This window comes from Phyllostomus discolor, chromosome 2 (genome assembly GCF_004126475.2).
Source record: "Phyllostomus discolor isolate MPI-MPIP mPhyDis1 chromosome 2, mPhyDis1.pri.v3, whole genome shotgun sequence".
Lineage (NCBI taxonomy): Eukaryota > Metazoa > Chordata > Mammalia > Chiroptera > Phyllostomidae > Phyllostomus > Phyllostomus discolor.
The window spans coordinates 83,222,161-83,236,659 of NC_040904.2; the positions used below are offsets into that span (position 1 = coordinate 83,222,161).

At 34.4% G+C, this 14,499-nt stretch overlaps 1 protein-coding gene across 1 annotated transcript in view; it reads left to right on the forward strand.

The window, feature by feature from the left end:
• ZPLD1 (zona pellucida like domain containing 1) overlaps positions 1–14,499 on the forward strand; it is a 56,831-nt gene that overhangs the window by 27,749 nt on the left and 14,583 nt on the right. Inside the window, exons 3-7 of the mRNA XM_036018032.1 lie at positions 1,573–1,793; positions 4,914–5,095; positions 6,691–6,763; positions 11,899–11,996; positions 13,354–13,434. Of these exons, the coding sequence (XP_035873925.1) occupies positions 1,573–1,793; positions 4,914–5,095; positions 6,691–6,763; positions 11,899–11,996; positions 13,354–13,434 (655 nt within the window). The remainder of the gene's footprint in view (positions 1–1,572; positions 1,794–4,913; positions 5,096–6,690; positions 6,764–11,898; positions 11,997–13,353; positions 13,435–14,499) is intronic.

A 14,499-nucleotide genomic window follows, 5' to 3' on the forward strand; every position in this document is an offset into this window, starting at 1 on the left:
ATGCATGAATAACTGGAATAAATCCATCTCTCTCTCTCCCTCTCCCTCTCTCGCTCATCTATCTCTCTATCTCTATCTCTATCTATCTCTATCATCTCTATCTCTATCTCTCTCTGCTTCTTTCTCTCCTTTCTTTCTCACTTTCCCTAGAATTAATAAATTAAAAACAATTAAAAGTCTACTTTAAAAAAGTGGCAAGGTTATTGCATTAACTTTCTAGGACTTCCATAATGAAGTACCACAAGCAGGATAATTTAAAATGTTGGAAAGGTCTTGTCTTACAATTCTGGAAGTCAGAAGTTCAAAATTAAAGTGTCAACAGAGGTATGCTCTGCTTCCTCTGAGACTCTGGATAGAATTCTTCTTTGGCTCTTCCTAGTTTCTGGTGATGGTTTGCTGGCCACCTTCGCTACTCCTTGGCTTACAGATACATCACTCCAATTCTCTGTATCCACATGGCATGTTCTCCGTGTTTCTGTCTCATTACATGGAATTCCTTAGGACACCAGTCATATTGGATTAGAGGCCCACCCCACTCTAGTGTGACCTTAGTTAAATTAATTACACCTGAATAACCCTATTTCCACATGAGGTCACAATCTGAGGTACTGGAAGTTAGGATGTTATTGTATCTTTTTTTTTCCTGGGGGGAGAAGCACAATTCAACTTTTAACAGTTATAAAACCAATAAAAGTAAAAACTTCTGCTTCTGGTTACTTACTTAGCAGGCAACATCTTCATTTTCTACATATATTTTCTTCATTACATGTAGAAAAATAACTAAACAGAGAGGTATGAAAAGCAAGTGTGTGTGTGTGCGTGTGCGTGCACGCTTACCTCTTCAGACCTAAAATGGGAAAATGGGTCTCATCACTGATAAGCCAGGGTCACGGAAAACAGTGCCAATTGCGTTTTACATTTTCATACCTAGTTCCTTTTATTGAGGCATGATGATTGGCAAATTTTTCTTAGAGTAGGCTATGCATTTTTGTTTGTGGTATCAGCACACTGTTTTTCTTTTCCTTCCTCTAGTGTGGTTAATATAGGTAAAATGGAATTCTGATGGGTGGCTTTTGTTTCTACACCCTGAGTGAGATAGGCTACAAAATAGCAAAGTGCTCAACAATTCTGGCTTAGGAGGGATTTTAACTCTTGCTTCCTTATACCAGGAACACGTGTCACTGCTGTGAGCCTTGCTGCTCTAGATAGGAGACCTGAATAACTCTGTTACTTTAATTTTGAATTACCTCAGTAACCTGACTTTTTCCACTCAGTTCTCTAATCATTTGGTGATACTCAACCCACATTTCGTGCGTATCTACTATATAGGAAAACAGAGATGAACTATATATAATCTTATACATAAAGACCACTTCCTAAATAACTAAATTAAATACTATTCATCCTAGTTACTTTTCTTAATGCCTTTCACTTTGGATCAGGGTGTATTCAAATACAGGAATAAGTTGAAAAGATTGAAGGGGTAAACAAATATATCAGGGATGTTAAAGTTATTCTTGTACCTTCTACTATGAATTTGTGACTTATATTTTTTATGTATTTTTATTTCAGCTGAAAGAGACATCAGTGTCTACTGTGGGGTGCAGACCATTACAATGAAGATTAATTTTTGCACAGTACTTTTCTCCGGTTACTCAGAAACAGATCTGGCCCTGAACGGAAGGCATGGGGATTCCCACTGCAGGGGTTTCATCAATAACAACACCTTTCCTGCAGTGGTTATTTTCATCATCAATCTCAGCACCTTGGAGGGCTGTGGCAATAACTTAGTGGTAAGATTCGTGTGACATAGTGTGTTAGGTTGGGGTCATAACTAAAAATAAAACAAAACAATAAACAGCTCCCCATTTCATGAAATAATCAGAAGTTCAATCTATCTTTCAAGAAAAAATTCCAATAAAACTGAAGAAATCATTTTCCTTTGCCTGCTTGAGGCTTCTGCTCCCAAACATATAGTTTTATTTTCCAAAAAATGGTTTTCTTTATTGTAGCTGGGCAGTTGAGGAGCCTGAGATGGGCTGTGCTACTCAAAGCAACTTTATTTTGTGTGAGTGACATTGTTGAATATTTCTCTCTAGTTTGTCATTAGCTATGTTCTTCATGCTTTTTGTGAAAGTATCTTATCGTACAAAAATTGTTTGTGCCAGTGAGTTTGGCAATGAATCACTTGTACTATTATTTCTTAGTGACCTCATTCAGAAAGACAAATGAAATATAGAATGGCAAACTTAGAATTATCTGGGTTTTATATTTAACATGGAATAATTCACGCCAGTGTTTTGTAAAAATAAAGGGTGGGGTGTGTCAGCATATTTGGTGTGAAATTCTTCATTGTATGGGACTCTCCTTTGAATTCCAAAATGTTTATCATTCTCAGTCTTACCCATGAAATCCCAGTAGCACCCTCTCTGTCATCGAGAATATGAAAACATCACTTCAAATATTTCCATCCCGAATGAGGACTGCTGGCCTGTGCTATTCATTTATTTATTCATGCATTGAACACCAAAAATAGAATTGAATAAGTCATTAATTCTCTTGAGAATTAAAATTAATTGAAGTAAAAATGTTATGATTTGGGAGTGTTACACTGAAATTCATTTAGTATTATTTTTCACTTTGCCTATTCAAATATAATTTTATTGATAAGTCCTAGCAAAGACAAAAAGGAGCTACAACAGCATAACCACTTAGTCTAGAGAAGAAAGAGAAATTGGCCTTTCCTCTTCATAAATTATTGTTTAGGATTAAGGGGGAAGGCTCGCTTATTCTAGGGGCAGAGTTTTTAAGACTTGGTGAGAGAGGGGTGACAGGAAAAAGAGATTTCTTTATTTTTTCCCAGAGGTCAGCTAGAATATTGTACCCATGACCATCCTAAGCCTGCAGCATGAGTATTGTTGACTCTTTATTAAAAACATTTACTCATCTCTCTGAGTTGTGTGCAAAGAGGTTATGAAGTGGGCCTAAGGAGCACTCGTGCGGGTTGATTATTACTTGTCTGTGTTTCCTTGTGGAGAGAGGGAACCCATGTGGCGAGCAGTGGCGTTTTTTCTCCTCCCACCACAGCTAAAGTCCTTTTTCTCACCAAGACTTAGTCTTGCCCTGCTGCCCACAAGAGAATTCACATGGATGCCAGGAAAAGTGTGTGTGTGTGTGTGTGTGTGTGCCTTTTATTTTCTATAGAGTGCAATAACTCTGCTATAAAAATTGTCCTATGTGTGTGTATATATTTCACAGACAGATTGTTATTTTCAGTCAGGTATGTGGTGAGAGGAGAGGAAGATCTGCTTCTTTTCTTTTTTAACTTTTTTATTGTTGTTCAAATATAGTTGTCTCCATTTTCCCCCCACAGCTACTCCCCCACACCCCAGCCATCCCCACTTCCACCCTTGATCCTACTTCTCGTTGGTTTTGTCCATGTGTCCTTTATAGTTGTTCCTGAAAACCCTGCCCCCTTTTCCCACCATTATCCTCTCCCACCTCCCCTCTGATTACTGTCAGTTTGTTCTTAATTTTACTGTCTCTGGTTCTATTCTGCTTGCTTGTTTGTTTTGTTGATTAGGTTTCACTTATAGGTGAGATAATACGATATTTATCTTTTTCACTGCCTGGCTTATTTCACTTAGCATAATGCTCTCTGGATCTGCTTATTTTCTATTTTTGTCTTAGATGTCACCAGCTTTGGATTCTGTTCCAAGGACAATCCTACATGGGAAAAATTAAGTAGACTACTAAATCACTAAGTTAGAATAAAAGTGTTTTCATTCATAAGGATTCTGGCTCTGTTCATGAATTAGCTAGGTAATTGCCTCAGCTTTGCCCATCTGCTCCTAGGTTCATGCATATCATTTATTCTACTGTTAAAAATTAAGTATTATAGGTCTCCATAATATGTGCTAAAGTATTTATTGAGTTTCATGGGTATTTGACATAGTGAAAGAAGCTGTATTCCATTATGGTTTATGTAGGTCAAGAATATTATTGATTATTCCTAAAATAGTAGTTCTTAAATTTTAGTGGCATCAGAGGATAGAATGAAAGCTCATCAGTCCCAGGAAAATACACACATGGACAACACTATTTTATGACTTTGGGGAGTTCGCAATCCCCCTGAAACCCATGCATGAACTATTGCCCAGGAAGAAGATGGGACTCTCCATGGGCCACAGAGAAAAAACAGCTGTGAAGATCGACTTAGAAAATTTATGAGCTTAAATCATGTCTTCACGATTTACTTTGGGGACCCAAGATACTGGCCTCACTGCGCTGTGTTGAAAATGCAAGGGTGACCAAGGAGGCCTGATGATGGCTGGGGGACTGCCTGGTTAGGGGACTGCTCGTGTACTGTGACACTGCTATGATGGGGCCAGACACTGCCTGGAGGAGGTAGAAGTTTCCTAGGAAAGGTGAGACCCAGGGGAGCAGTAGACTATGTCATGGTGAAGTGGGGGAAAGAGGAGGCAGAAGGAGTCTGCCCAAAGGTCAGGGACATGAGACTTTGGGGTTGGGACATTATTAACAAAAGTGGGATCCTGGAGAAATGAAGCTGAAGTAGAAAGCAAGATCAGATTAATCAGGGTCTTTGATACCATGCCACAGAATTGGGAATTATCATCAATACTCACAAATTATTTGTTATAGTACTCTGAACATACAATCTCCCTCCTTTTTTATTTATAAACTGCTATTGGAAATTATAAATTTTCATTTTGTTAGGACACATATAATCACTTAAGTATAACGTTATGTTTGTGTAATTTCCAAATCATGATATGTTATATTTGAAAGACAGCCTATAAATGATCTAGTCTAATGTTTTATTGTGCATGTGAAATGCTTATATTTATATATATATATATTTAAACATTGAACTTGATCTACCATTCTAACAGGTATCCACAGTTCCTGGAGTCAGTGCTTATGGAAACACAACTTCAGTACAAATAGGAAATATTTCAGGATATATTGATACTCCAGATCCACCAACAATCATCAGCTATCTACCTGGGCTTCTTTATAAATTTAGTTGTAGTTATCCATTGGAATACCTGGTTAATAATACCCAGCTTGCTTCGTAAGTTTACATTTTATTCTTGCTGCCCTCATACTGTCTTTATGTTTGAACCATTTCTTATCCTTAAGGGACTTATAAAGATTGATAAATACTTATTCAGAAGGATTTATTGAAAGTATTCAAACTAATGCAATGGGAACTGTATCAAGTCTTTTTCTTTCTTTCTATCTATCTATCTATCTATCTATCTATCTATCTATCTATCTATCATCTATCTAAATTGCTATGACCCACATCAACAGCTCAAGACATAATATATACATAATATATTTTATATATTTATTATACATATTTTCCCCCAAAGTAAACCTGGTTCAAACTTCTCAGGTATCTGCCTTGGGTTCTCCTCACATGCTTCAGAACTGCCCAAGAACCTAAGAACTCTGGGTGCTTAAGCAGCACAGAAGGCCTGTCATGTTCCAAGTGTGCAGAACATTCAGTTGCTACATTATTGGGTCCTGCTTGGCTTTAGTCTCTGCCATATGCTCTCATTGTTGTATTCTGTTGTCTCAGAATCTGGGGTCTCAATTCGTTCTGCTGAGGTGTCACCTGCACAGGAGCCGATGATTCCCAAAGAAAGGTGGCATCACCCAAAGCCAAAGAGTTCCAGATACACACTGAGGTCATAGCCTTTGTTTACAGTTATGTGTTCATTCTTTATTGCCAAAGCATGTACTACAGGATAGAGTTATATCCACATTACAACAGAATTATCTAGATTTGTTAAATATTTTTAATAAAATGGGGTAATTGAGTGAAACGTTCCCTCTCCAATTCTAAAGTTTGCTATTACAAATTTGTAATTATTGTTTAGTCTCAGTTACAAGGGAATGTGAAGAACACATTTTGCTTCAGATAAAAAAGTACTCATAGCTGGTTTTAATGGCATGATGATTATAACCACATTGGTCAAGCATAAGTTTTTAATGTGGAAAAGAAGAAAAGAAAGGCCTTGGGTCTAAAGGATACAGGTATAGAGGAAAGTAGGTCCTTATGGTGTCTCAGTCTCTTACTCTGACCAGCCTCCTGCCCTGCTAAACTTGTACCTGAGCTTCGCTGTGCACAATCCTTCATTCAATTAATTTTAAAAAGATTTTATTTATTTGATTTTAGAGAGAGGGGAAGCGAGGGAGAAAGAAGGAGAGAAACATCAATATGTGGCTGCCTCTTTCATGTGCCCTGATTGGGAATTGAATGAGTGGCCCTTTGGCTCACAGGCAAGCACTCAGTCCACTGACCCAAACCAGCCAGGGAAACTTCTATATCAGTGGAATTCATGAAAATGTATTCACATCTATTCTTTTAGAATGATGTTTTTCTGCAAAAAAGTCTCATATAAGTAACACAAAATAGAAATAAGATGCCTTTATAAATAAAAGTATGCCTTTAAAGGAACAGTTTGCCTTTACTGGGCCACACTTTCTTTTTGATTATCTATCTGTAGTTATTTAAGCCACATGCCCACTTCAAGCCTACTTAAAAGTATGTCAGGTTTACTCAAGGGTTTTAGTGCCTGAAATGCAACAGTAAGGGATAGCTGAAACTTTTAATTTAAAATCTCTTCAAAGCTTTCTTTTTTCCTAACCTTGTTTCAGATCCTCAGCTGCCATTTCTGTGAGAGAGAACAATGGTACATTTGTCAGCACTTTGAACTTGCTCCTTTATAACGTAAGTTGATGGGTGAGAGATGTTACTTCCTCTCTTACCATTCTAAGGAACTATTTATGTGAATGTGTTTTACATAAAAATCTACCAAAAGCCATGTTAACCTCATTACACCTTGCTAACCTTTATCTATCTTTCTTGCCATATTAATATTTTTAGTGATAAAGATATAACAGAAACTTCATTATTTCCTAAAGGTTGATAAGTGATTTGAATTCATTTCATACTTGTGATTCTGATTCTGCACAGTTATATCAAGTGCCTGTCTGCTTTTAAGTGTATATATTTATTTGTGTGTGTGTGTGTGTGTGTGTGTGTGTGTGGCCATAACCAGGGTCAAGGTTTTGGGGAATAATAGTTTTATAATAAAATATAGGAAAAGTCCAAATAATACTTTTGGAGGCAAGCTTGGTGATGGATGTGTTAAATATTTTTATTATGGCTTTTGATTAATATCAATTCTATCCCATTTGAAATCATTTGGACTATGTAGTATTGTCTAAACTTTTGTCATGTAAATATCAACAGTGGCAGCAAAATGTGAAAAATACATGGATTTCTATTTATAACTAACATTAATTCTCTAAATGATATTTTCATGTTGATTAAAATTTTTATTCATACATTTTAAATGTCTGATTTAAATATCAATTTTTCAATCTATCAACCAACATTTGTATAAATTATGAATCTGAATTTTATAGTATTATTCATGTCATCATGGAACTGAGTTATAATTCATGCAACTGATTGAAAAGCCAGTACATTATACTTTGAATATAATGAGCTATAAATACTGTAGTAGGACATTTTCCAAAAGCATTTAAAAAATCATGTTTATCAGTTTGTAGTCAGACACCACAGAGCTCTGAATAACAAATTAAAATGTGTTGGAATGAAAACTGCTTTTGCTGTTATGATTTTCTGTCACTTCTAAACTTTCTTCTGTAAGAAGCTGCCAAGTCTGTTGGTTTTACAATCTCAGCAAATACAGGGGCTTGCAAAAGTAGGTTTAAACAGTTGTTCATGTGGAGAATGATACAATAACTAATAACTAATAATACAAGGATAAACTGTGTTTTGCATGCTCACTACTGTAAACCTACTTTTGTTTACTCCCGTATGTGTCAATATGTATTCCCAAGATGGCCAGATAATTGTTGTCGTGAACAATATTTTTAAATGAACTAAGAGGAGGTGTGGGATGTTGGAGGGTTGGGGATGCAGAGTGGAGGGGGGATAAAGGGAAGAAAAAGATTGGAAAAACTGTAATAGTATAATAATAAAATATACTTAAAATAAATTTTAAAAAGGAAGTAAGAAAAAATATATTGAAAGTTTCTATTTGTTCATTTATATGCTGCATAAGCTCCCTGAGTTGAGGTGAATGGTGTGAGTTTAATATGATTTGTTATAATTGAGTGAAACAAGAATGACAATTCCTGATCTTTAAAAAAAGTGAAAAATATACCCACAGAACATTTAATGATAATATTATTTTCTGTGAAATTAAACTATTCTTTCACTGGAAAAGGAGAAAATCAAAAATTTAAAGTGTGAATTTGAGGAGAACTTTACTGTTAAGGTTTTTTCTTTATCATTAGAAATAATATAATTGTCCCATTCCTAACTAGACAAGAAAATAATCCCATTCACATTTGCATCCAAAAGAATAAAATATGTAAGAATAAACCTGACCAAGTACATAAAGACCTATACTTGGAAAATTATAAAACATTGAAGAAATAGAAGAAGATATAAATAAATGGAAGCATATATCATGTTCACAGATAGGAAGAATTAACATCATTAAAATGTCCATACTACAAAAAGCAATCTATAGATTTAATGCAATTCCTATAAAGATTCCAATGATGCATTTCACAAAACTACAACAAATATTCCAAAAATTTATATGGTACCATAAAAGGTCCCTATAACAACAGTGATCCTGAGAAAGAAGAACAAAGTTGGAGGAATCATGCTACCTGACATGAAATTATACTATAAGGCCATAGTAATCAAAACAGCATGGTACTGGCATAAAAACAGACACATAGATCAATGGAATGGAATAGAGAGCCCAGAAATACACCCACACAGTTATAGTCAACTAATATTCTACAGAGGAAGCAAGCACATACAATGAGCTAAAGATAATTTATTCAATGTGGCATTTGGAAAATTGGACAGATACTTGCAAAAAAATGAAATTAAACCACCTTCTCACCTCACACACAAGAATAAATTCAAAATGGATTAAAGACTTAAATATTATACCCCAAGCCATAAAAATCATAGAAGAAAACATTGGCAGCAAAATCTTGGACATTGCTTGTAGCAATATTTTATCTGGTATATCTTCCTAGGCAAGGGAAATAGAAAAAAAGACAAACAAATGGGACTACATCAAACTAAAAAGTTTTTATTTATTTTTATCTATTTATTTTTATTTTGATTGTTGTCCAAGTACAAACTAAAAAGTTTTTACACAGGAAAGGAAAACATAGACACGATTCTTCCAAGAGTTCCTAGAATCCTAATGCTAAACAAAAGCCCATAATTTAATGATAACTTTAAGATTTTAATTCTACAGTAAAAGGTAAATTGTTGGATATCAGACTCTCAATGAAATCCGTAATGCCAACATACATCTTGTCTTTAATCAATTTGCAATACCAGTATTACTAATGGTTGAATAAAAATTAAATTGAATTTTAAAAGTAATTTACTAACCAGTTGTTCAATAGAATTCAACCATTTCCCCACAATTTTTTAACTGACTTTACTTTTCAGAGAAGTTTTAGGTTTACAGAAAAACTGATCTGAAAGTACAGACCTCCTCTGCCTGAGCCCAATTTCCTCTATTATTATGGGGTATACTTTTTACAGTCATTAAACCAATATTGATATATTATTAACTGAAGTCCATCATTTACATTTGGGTTCACTCATAGTGTTGTATATTCTGTGGGTTTTGACAAATGTCTATGATATGTGTCCATTATTACAGAAAAGTTTCACTGCCCCAAATTACTTTTTTTAAACATGGTACCATCATCGCATTTTGCCATGTTATAGGACATTAAAAAGCCAGTAATTTATAATAGAAAGATTTTAGTATATTTTCACTAACTGGCCCCAAATCATGCTTATTATTTGTTTCATCACTAGCATTAACTGCCCAAATGTAATTTTATTATAGCATTTCAAATTAAATATTCCTTTTTAATCATGAGGTGCTATGTTCTCCTATTTCACATGTGTTTCTTATTTCTGACCTTTGGGAATGATGAAAAGTTGCATCACATACCTATTGTTCCTATTCTCTGGTTATTCATTTAGAAAGGAAAGTTGTACCTACCTAATTTGGATTTAGTGCAATTGTTGGTTTGTATGTGTTCTTAGATTCAGTAAATGTACTTAGGAAAATTTATTTAAAAAAGTAAGGATTGTATTGATTATGCAATTTCCATATATGTGGCCTGCTTCAAGTTGAACTGTGGCTTTATTTCTGAGAAATATAAATATATCAGTTTTCTCCTTTCCTGAAATGGAAAGTGAGCATGACCTTGTGAATTTGAATTGTATCTAAATAGTAGTATCATCTGAATAGATACAAAAATGGTAAATTTGATATAAAGTTATGCTAATTATGAATGTTTTTGAAAGTTGAAGAAAAAATCTAAAATAAATATAATTTATTTTAGGGACAATATTGTACTAACAAGAATAAAGGCAACAATCCAAAATAAAGTCAGCAAATTACCTTTTAGAAATAGCTGTAGGAGAAAAAAATGATACTTCATGGTTAAACCTCAGCTGAACCACATCATTTGCAAGTGACTTAACAGTATAACACCTATAAAGAAGCAAGTTTCCTGGACAGTATCAATGCACATACAAGTGGAAAGTGCTGTATAGTTAACGAAGAGTGGATACTTGAAGAATTTGGAAAAGAGAGCCAGGAAAATAATTAAGTAAAAATATCTATAAGAAATGGCTCGAGAAGCTAGTATTATTTATCACAGAAATATAGAAAGTATATTTCTATAAGTACAGCATATATTTCATAAGTACAGCATATAATCCCTCATTTATCTGGCTTTTTTTGGGAATAAAATATTTCACATGAATGCAACTTTTTCAAAAGTGAAGCATAAAACCTAACTATAAGTGATTCAATTTTAAAAATTCAAAATCTGTTGCTTTCTTTTCTGCCTTTGGAAGTATGCTCTGTGTTTTGCTTTGCTTGATGACCTTGAGATTTCATAGTGAATGTCAAATATATCCCTTTGCTGCAAAATAGCAATATCTTCAGAGTTACTGAATTTGGGGACACAATTTGCACCCAGACTAAATGATTTGACAGCTTATATTTCTAGGAGATTTTTTTTTTTGTATTCCACATTTTTCCCTCCTTTCTCTTTATTAACAAATTGAAAGGGTCACTTCTCAATTTCTAATTTGCTACTTTAATCTATTGTACATTGAGGAGTGACATAAATAAGTTCTCTAGAATTAATGTCAAATACAGATAAAAAGGTAGAATGACATCCTAAGGTATCTATCCTATTAAGCAACCACCAAGAAATTTGGTTCAGGAACTCTATGGAATGCATTTTGGCAATTTGGAGAACATGTTGGTCTCGTTTTTTGGTTTTCCATTAAACCTGGTAACTTCAAATTGCCAGATAAGTGATTTTGGGTAAATGTTATCATGTGTACAAAGATATACAGCTCCAGTGGAGAGAGCTTAAACTAAAGCAGATATACTTTGAATACACTTTTTAAATAAATGGGATTTTAAATTAAGTAAACTGAATATTGATAGTTGGATATTAAAAAAAGAAAATATTAACCACTGACTATTAACAATTGTGTATGTTTAAATATTCTGAACATTTACTATCATATATGGTAAACTGGGAAAAAGGATTTATGCATGGAAATGAACTTGTTATTTGGGTATGGGTTGGGACAGCTTTGACAAGAACTAGAAGATTATCTAGGTCCTTTACGGAGTTGGTTTGGTAAATTTATGTTGATTTGCCAGTCTTTTTATGACATTATGGTGTTAAGCGGTAAATATGCTGTTGTTAAAAAGGCAGTGATGGATTGTTTATTTTCATCTTTAGGATTCAACCTACAGCCAGCAGTTAATTATCCCGAGTATAGGATTACCTTTAAAAACCAAAGTATTTGCAGCTGTGCAAGCCACTAATCTGGATGGCAGGTACTTTCAAACTCATCTTTTGTTGGTTAAAACATCTGGCTGCCTAAAACCTCATGAATCAGAAAGTTAGCTCATTCATTTTTCATTTCAAAGATACTGTCATTGCCACATCATCTAGGCATACTAATGAACAGAAGTAACAAATTACAAAGATTGAGGGTGACGCTCATTTTATGTCATTAATTGGAAAATAACTTTTCCCATAATGAAGGAGGGGTAGTGACTGGAAGAGGGTATAAGAGATCTTCTGGGATGCCAGAATGTTCTAATTTTTTTCATCTGAAAATTGATGAATCAGATGTAGTCATTTTATGGACACTTATGATTTGTGCACTTTTCTATCTCTATGTTACTATTCAATAAACTTTTATTAAAAAGTCAAAGAACTCCCTCTGTAGGAATCTGGGCCAAATTTATATAAAATAATTCCCAGCAACAACTCTGCAAAAAAAATTCGATCTTCATGGTACTTAGAAAATTCAGAATGATTAATTGAAAGGGAATTTAGAAGCTAAAGATCCAATTCTACCCTACAAAAATATGCAGTATGATACGACTTATTTTGGGTTTCTCATATATTATTACTTAAACTTTGTATCCTGAAGAGGTTAGTATACTCTGGAAATTTGGTTTTACTTTAACTTCTTCTCTGTCTTCTTGGTATTTTTATTCTTGGATATATGTGATTTTTAAAATAGTCTTACTAAATGTAGCATTCTTTTTTCTTTTTACTGGCATTCAGTTCCCATGGACTAGTAATTCTTATAACACCAGAGTTGGAATGGAGTAATACACAAATATAGGCACAACTGGGCTTCATGGAGGAAGGCTGTGTCTTTGCCTTCTGGCTTTCCTCTACATACCTAACATGGTGTCTGTATGGACTCCCACCCCTACTGGTTCTGGCTTAAGTTAGAGTGTATAATTTATGCTCTAAACTCCTATACAGTTAGAGTGTATAATGTGGTATTATAATATACTTTGTCATCTGTTAGAGAGAGTAACTTCTGGAATCAGAAGGCCATTGTTCACAGTTAACTTAGAAGCATCTATACAGTTCACTTTTGGGTTTGTTTCCTCAGGCTTTTACCATCATTTTGTCTTGTACACAATTTGTGTGTGTGTTTGTGTGGTACTGTATTTATTAGGCTTAACCTCATTTGAAGTAGGATATCACTTACTGCAGATTTTAAAATATATTTGAGTTTAGAATAATGTTTTAATAGCTAAGAATCCTCTGCAAATAACTAATAATATTCCACTGGGTAAGACGTCTGTCAACATTTTCTTGCCTTAGATTAGTAAATAATATTCAAAAGGAGTTCTGACTCTAGATTATGCTTGCCTCTTCCTGCAGATGGAATGTCCTAATGGATTATTGCTACACAACCCCATCAGGGAACCCAAATGATGATATTCGGTATGACCTCTTCCTTAGGTAGGTGTCTGAGTCTTTCATTAATAGCAAAGACCCAACTGTAGATAATTCAAGTGGAAAATGCAGGTGAGACAAACAAATTATAGGGTACTTTTATAGTTTCTAAGTTTAAAGTTTTACATTTTGAAATTTTAGTCCTTATAAAGCTGGAAGTACAAAAGTTGAGAACAGTTTTCAACACAAAATGCTGATAAGGCTACTGTTGAATGAGAGTTGCAAGTAAGTCAGGTTTAGCAAAGATGTTTTATTCATGGTGAGGTCATGTGGGAATATTTCACTGTATTAGAAAAAGCATGGCTAGGCTATTACTGGCAATAAGAGAATGGCATTGGGAGGGTACTATTTATCCACAGCTAGACTGTCAAACTGCATGTCAAAAGGAGAGTAAAATTAAAGTAATGGTCTAGATAATTTAGACCCCAAAATGCTTCTTTTCATTTCTCAGTATTTAATACGAAAGTATGAAATAGCCTACCACTCCTTTTTTATCAGAGCCAATAAGTTCAACTTCATTCCCCATAGACAGTGACAGAGTGGATGTAATCTACATTTGGGGAAAGGGAGCATGGATCGTAAAAACATTCAATCATCTCAGTTCCCTTTCAGCATTTTTATCTGACAGTAGAACAGACTTGAGAGTCAAGCAATGGCTTCTAATCATGCTCATAAAATGCAGTTGGCTCAGATCACCGCTGCTTATTGACACATGATGGGAGTAATATGATGGGAAACCAAAAGAATATGTTTTATTGGCTAGTCACTGCTTAGATGATGTTCAGAGGGTATGGTCAGACTGATTTTCACATCATATAGCTGGAAGTGTTAACTTGGCAAAATTTGGGGGAAATCTATGAAAAGCCTTTAAAAATTTCATATTCTGTGTTTACAAATTGGAAAGTATGTTCTAAAATATTTATAATGTTCTGGTCTACCAGTGCTATTTAAATAGTAGAACATGGGAACATACTGGATGTTCAGCAATAATGAAATGACAGGTGAATTGTGGAGAATCATTAAAGTGAGAGCTCACACAGGCACTGTGATCATGTAATTATTTATAAAATA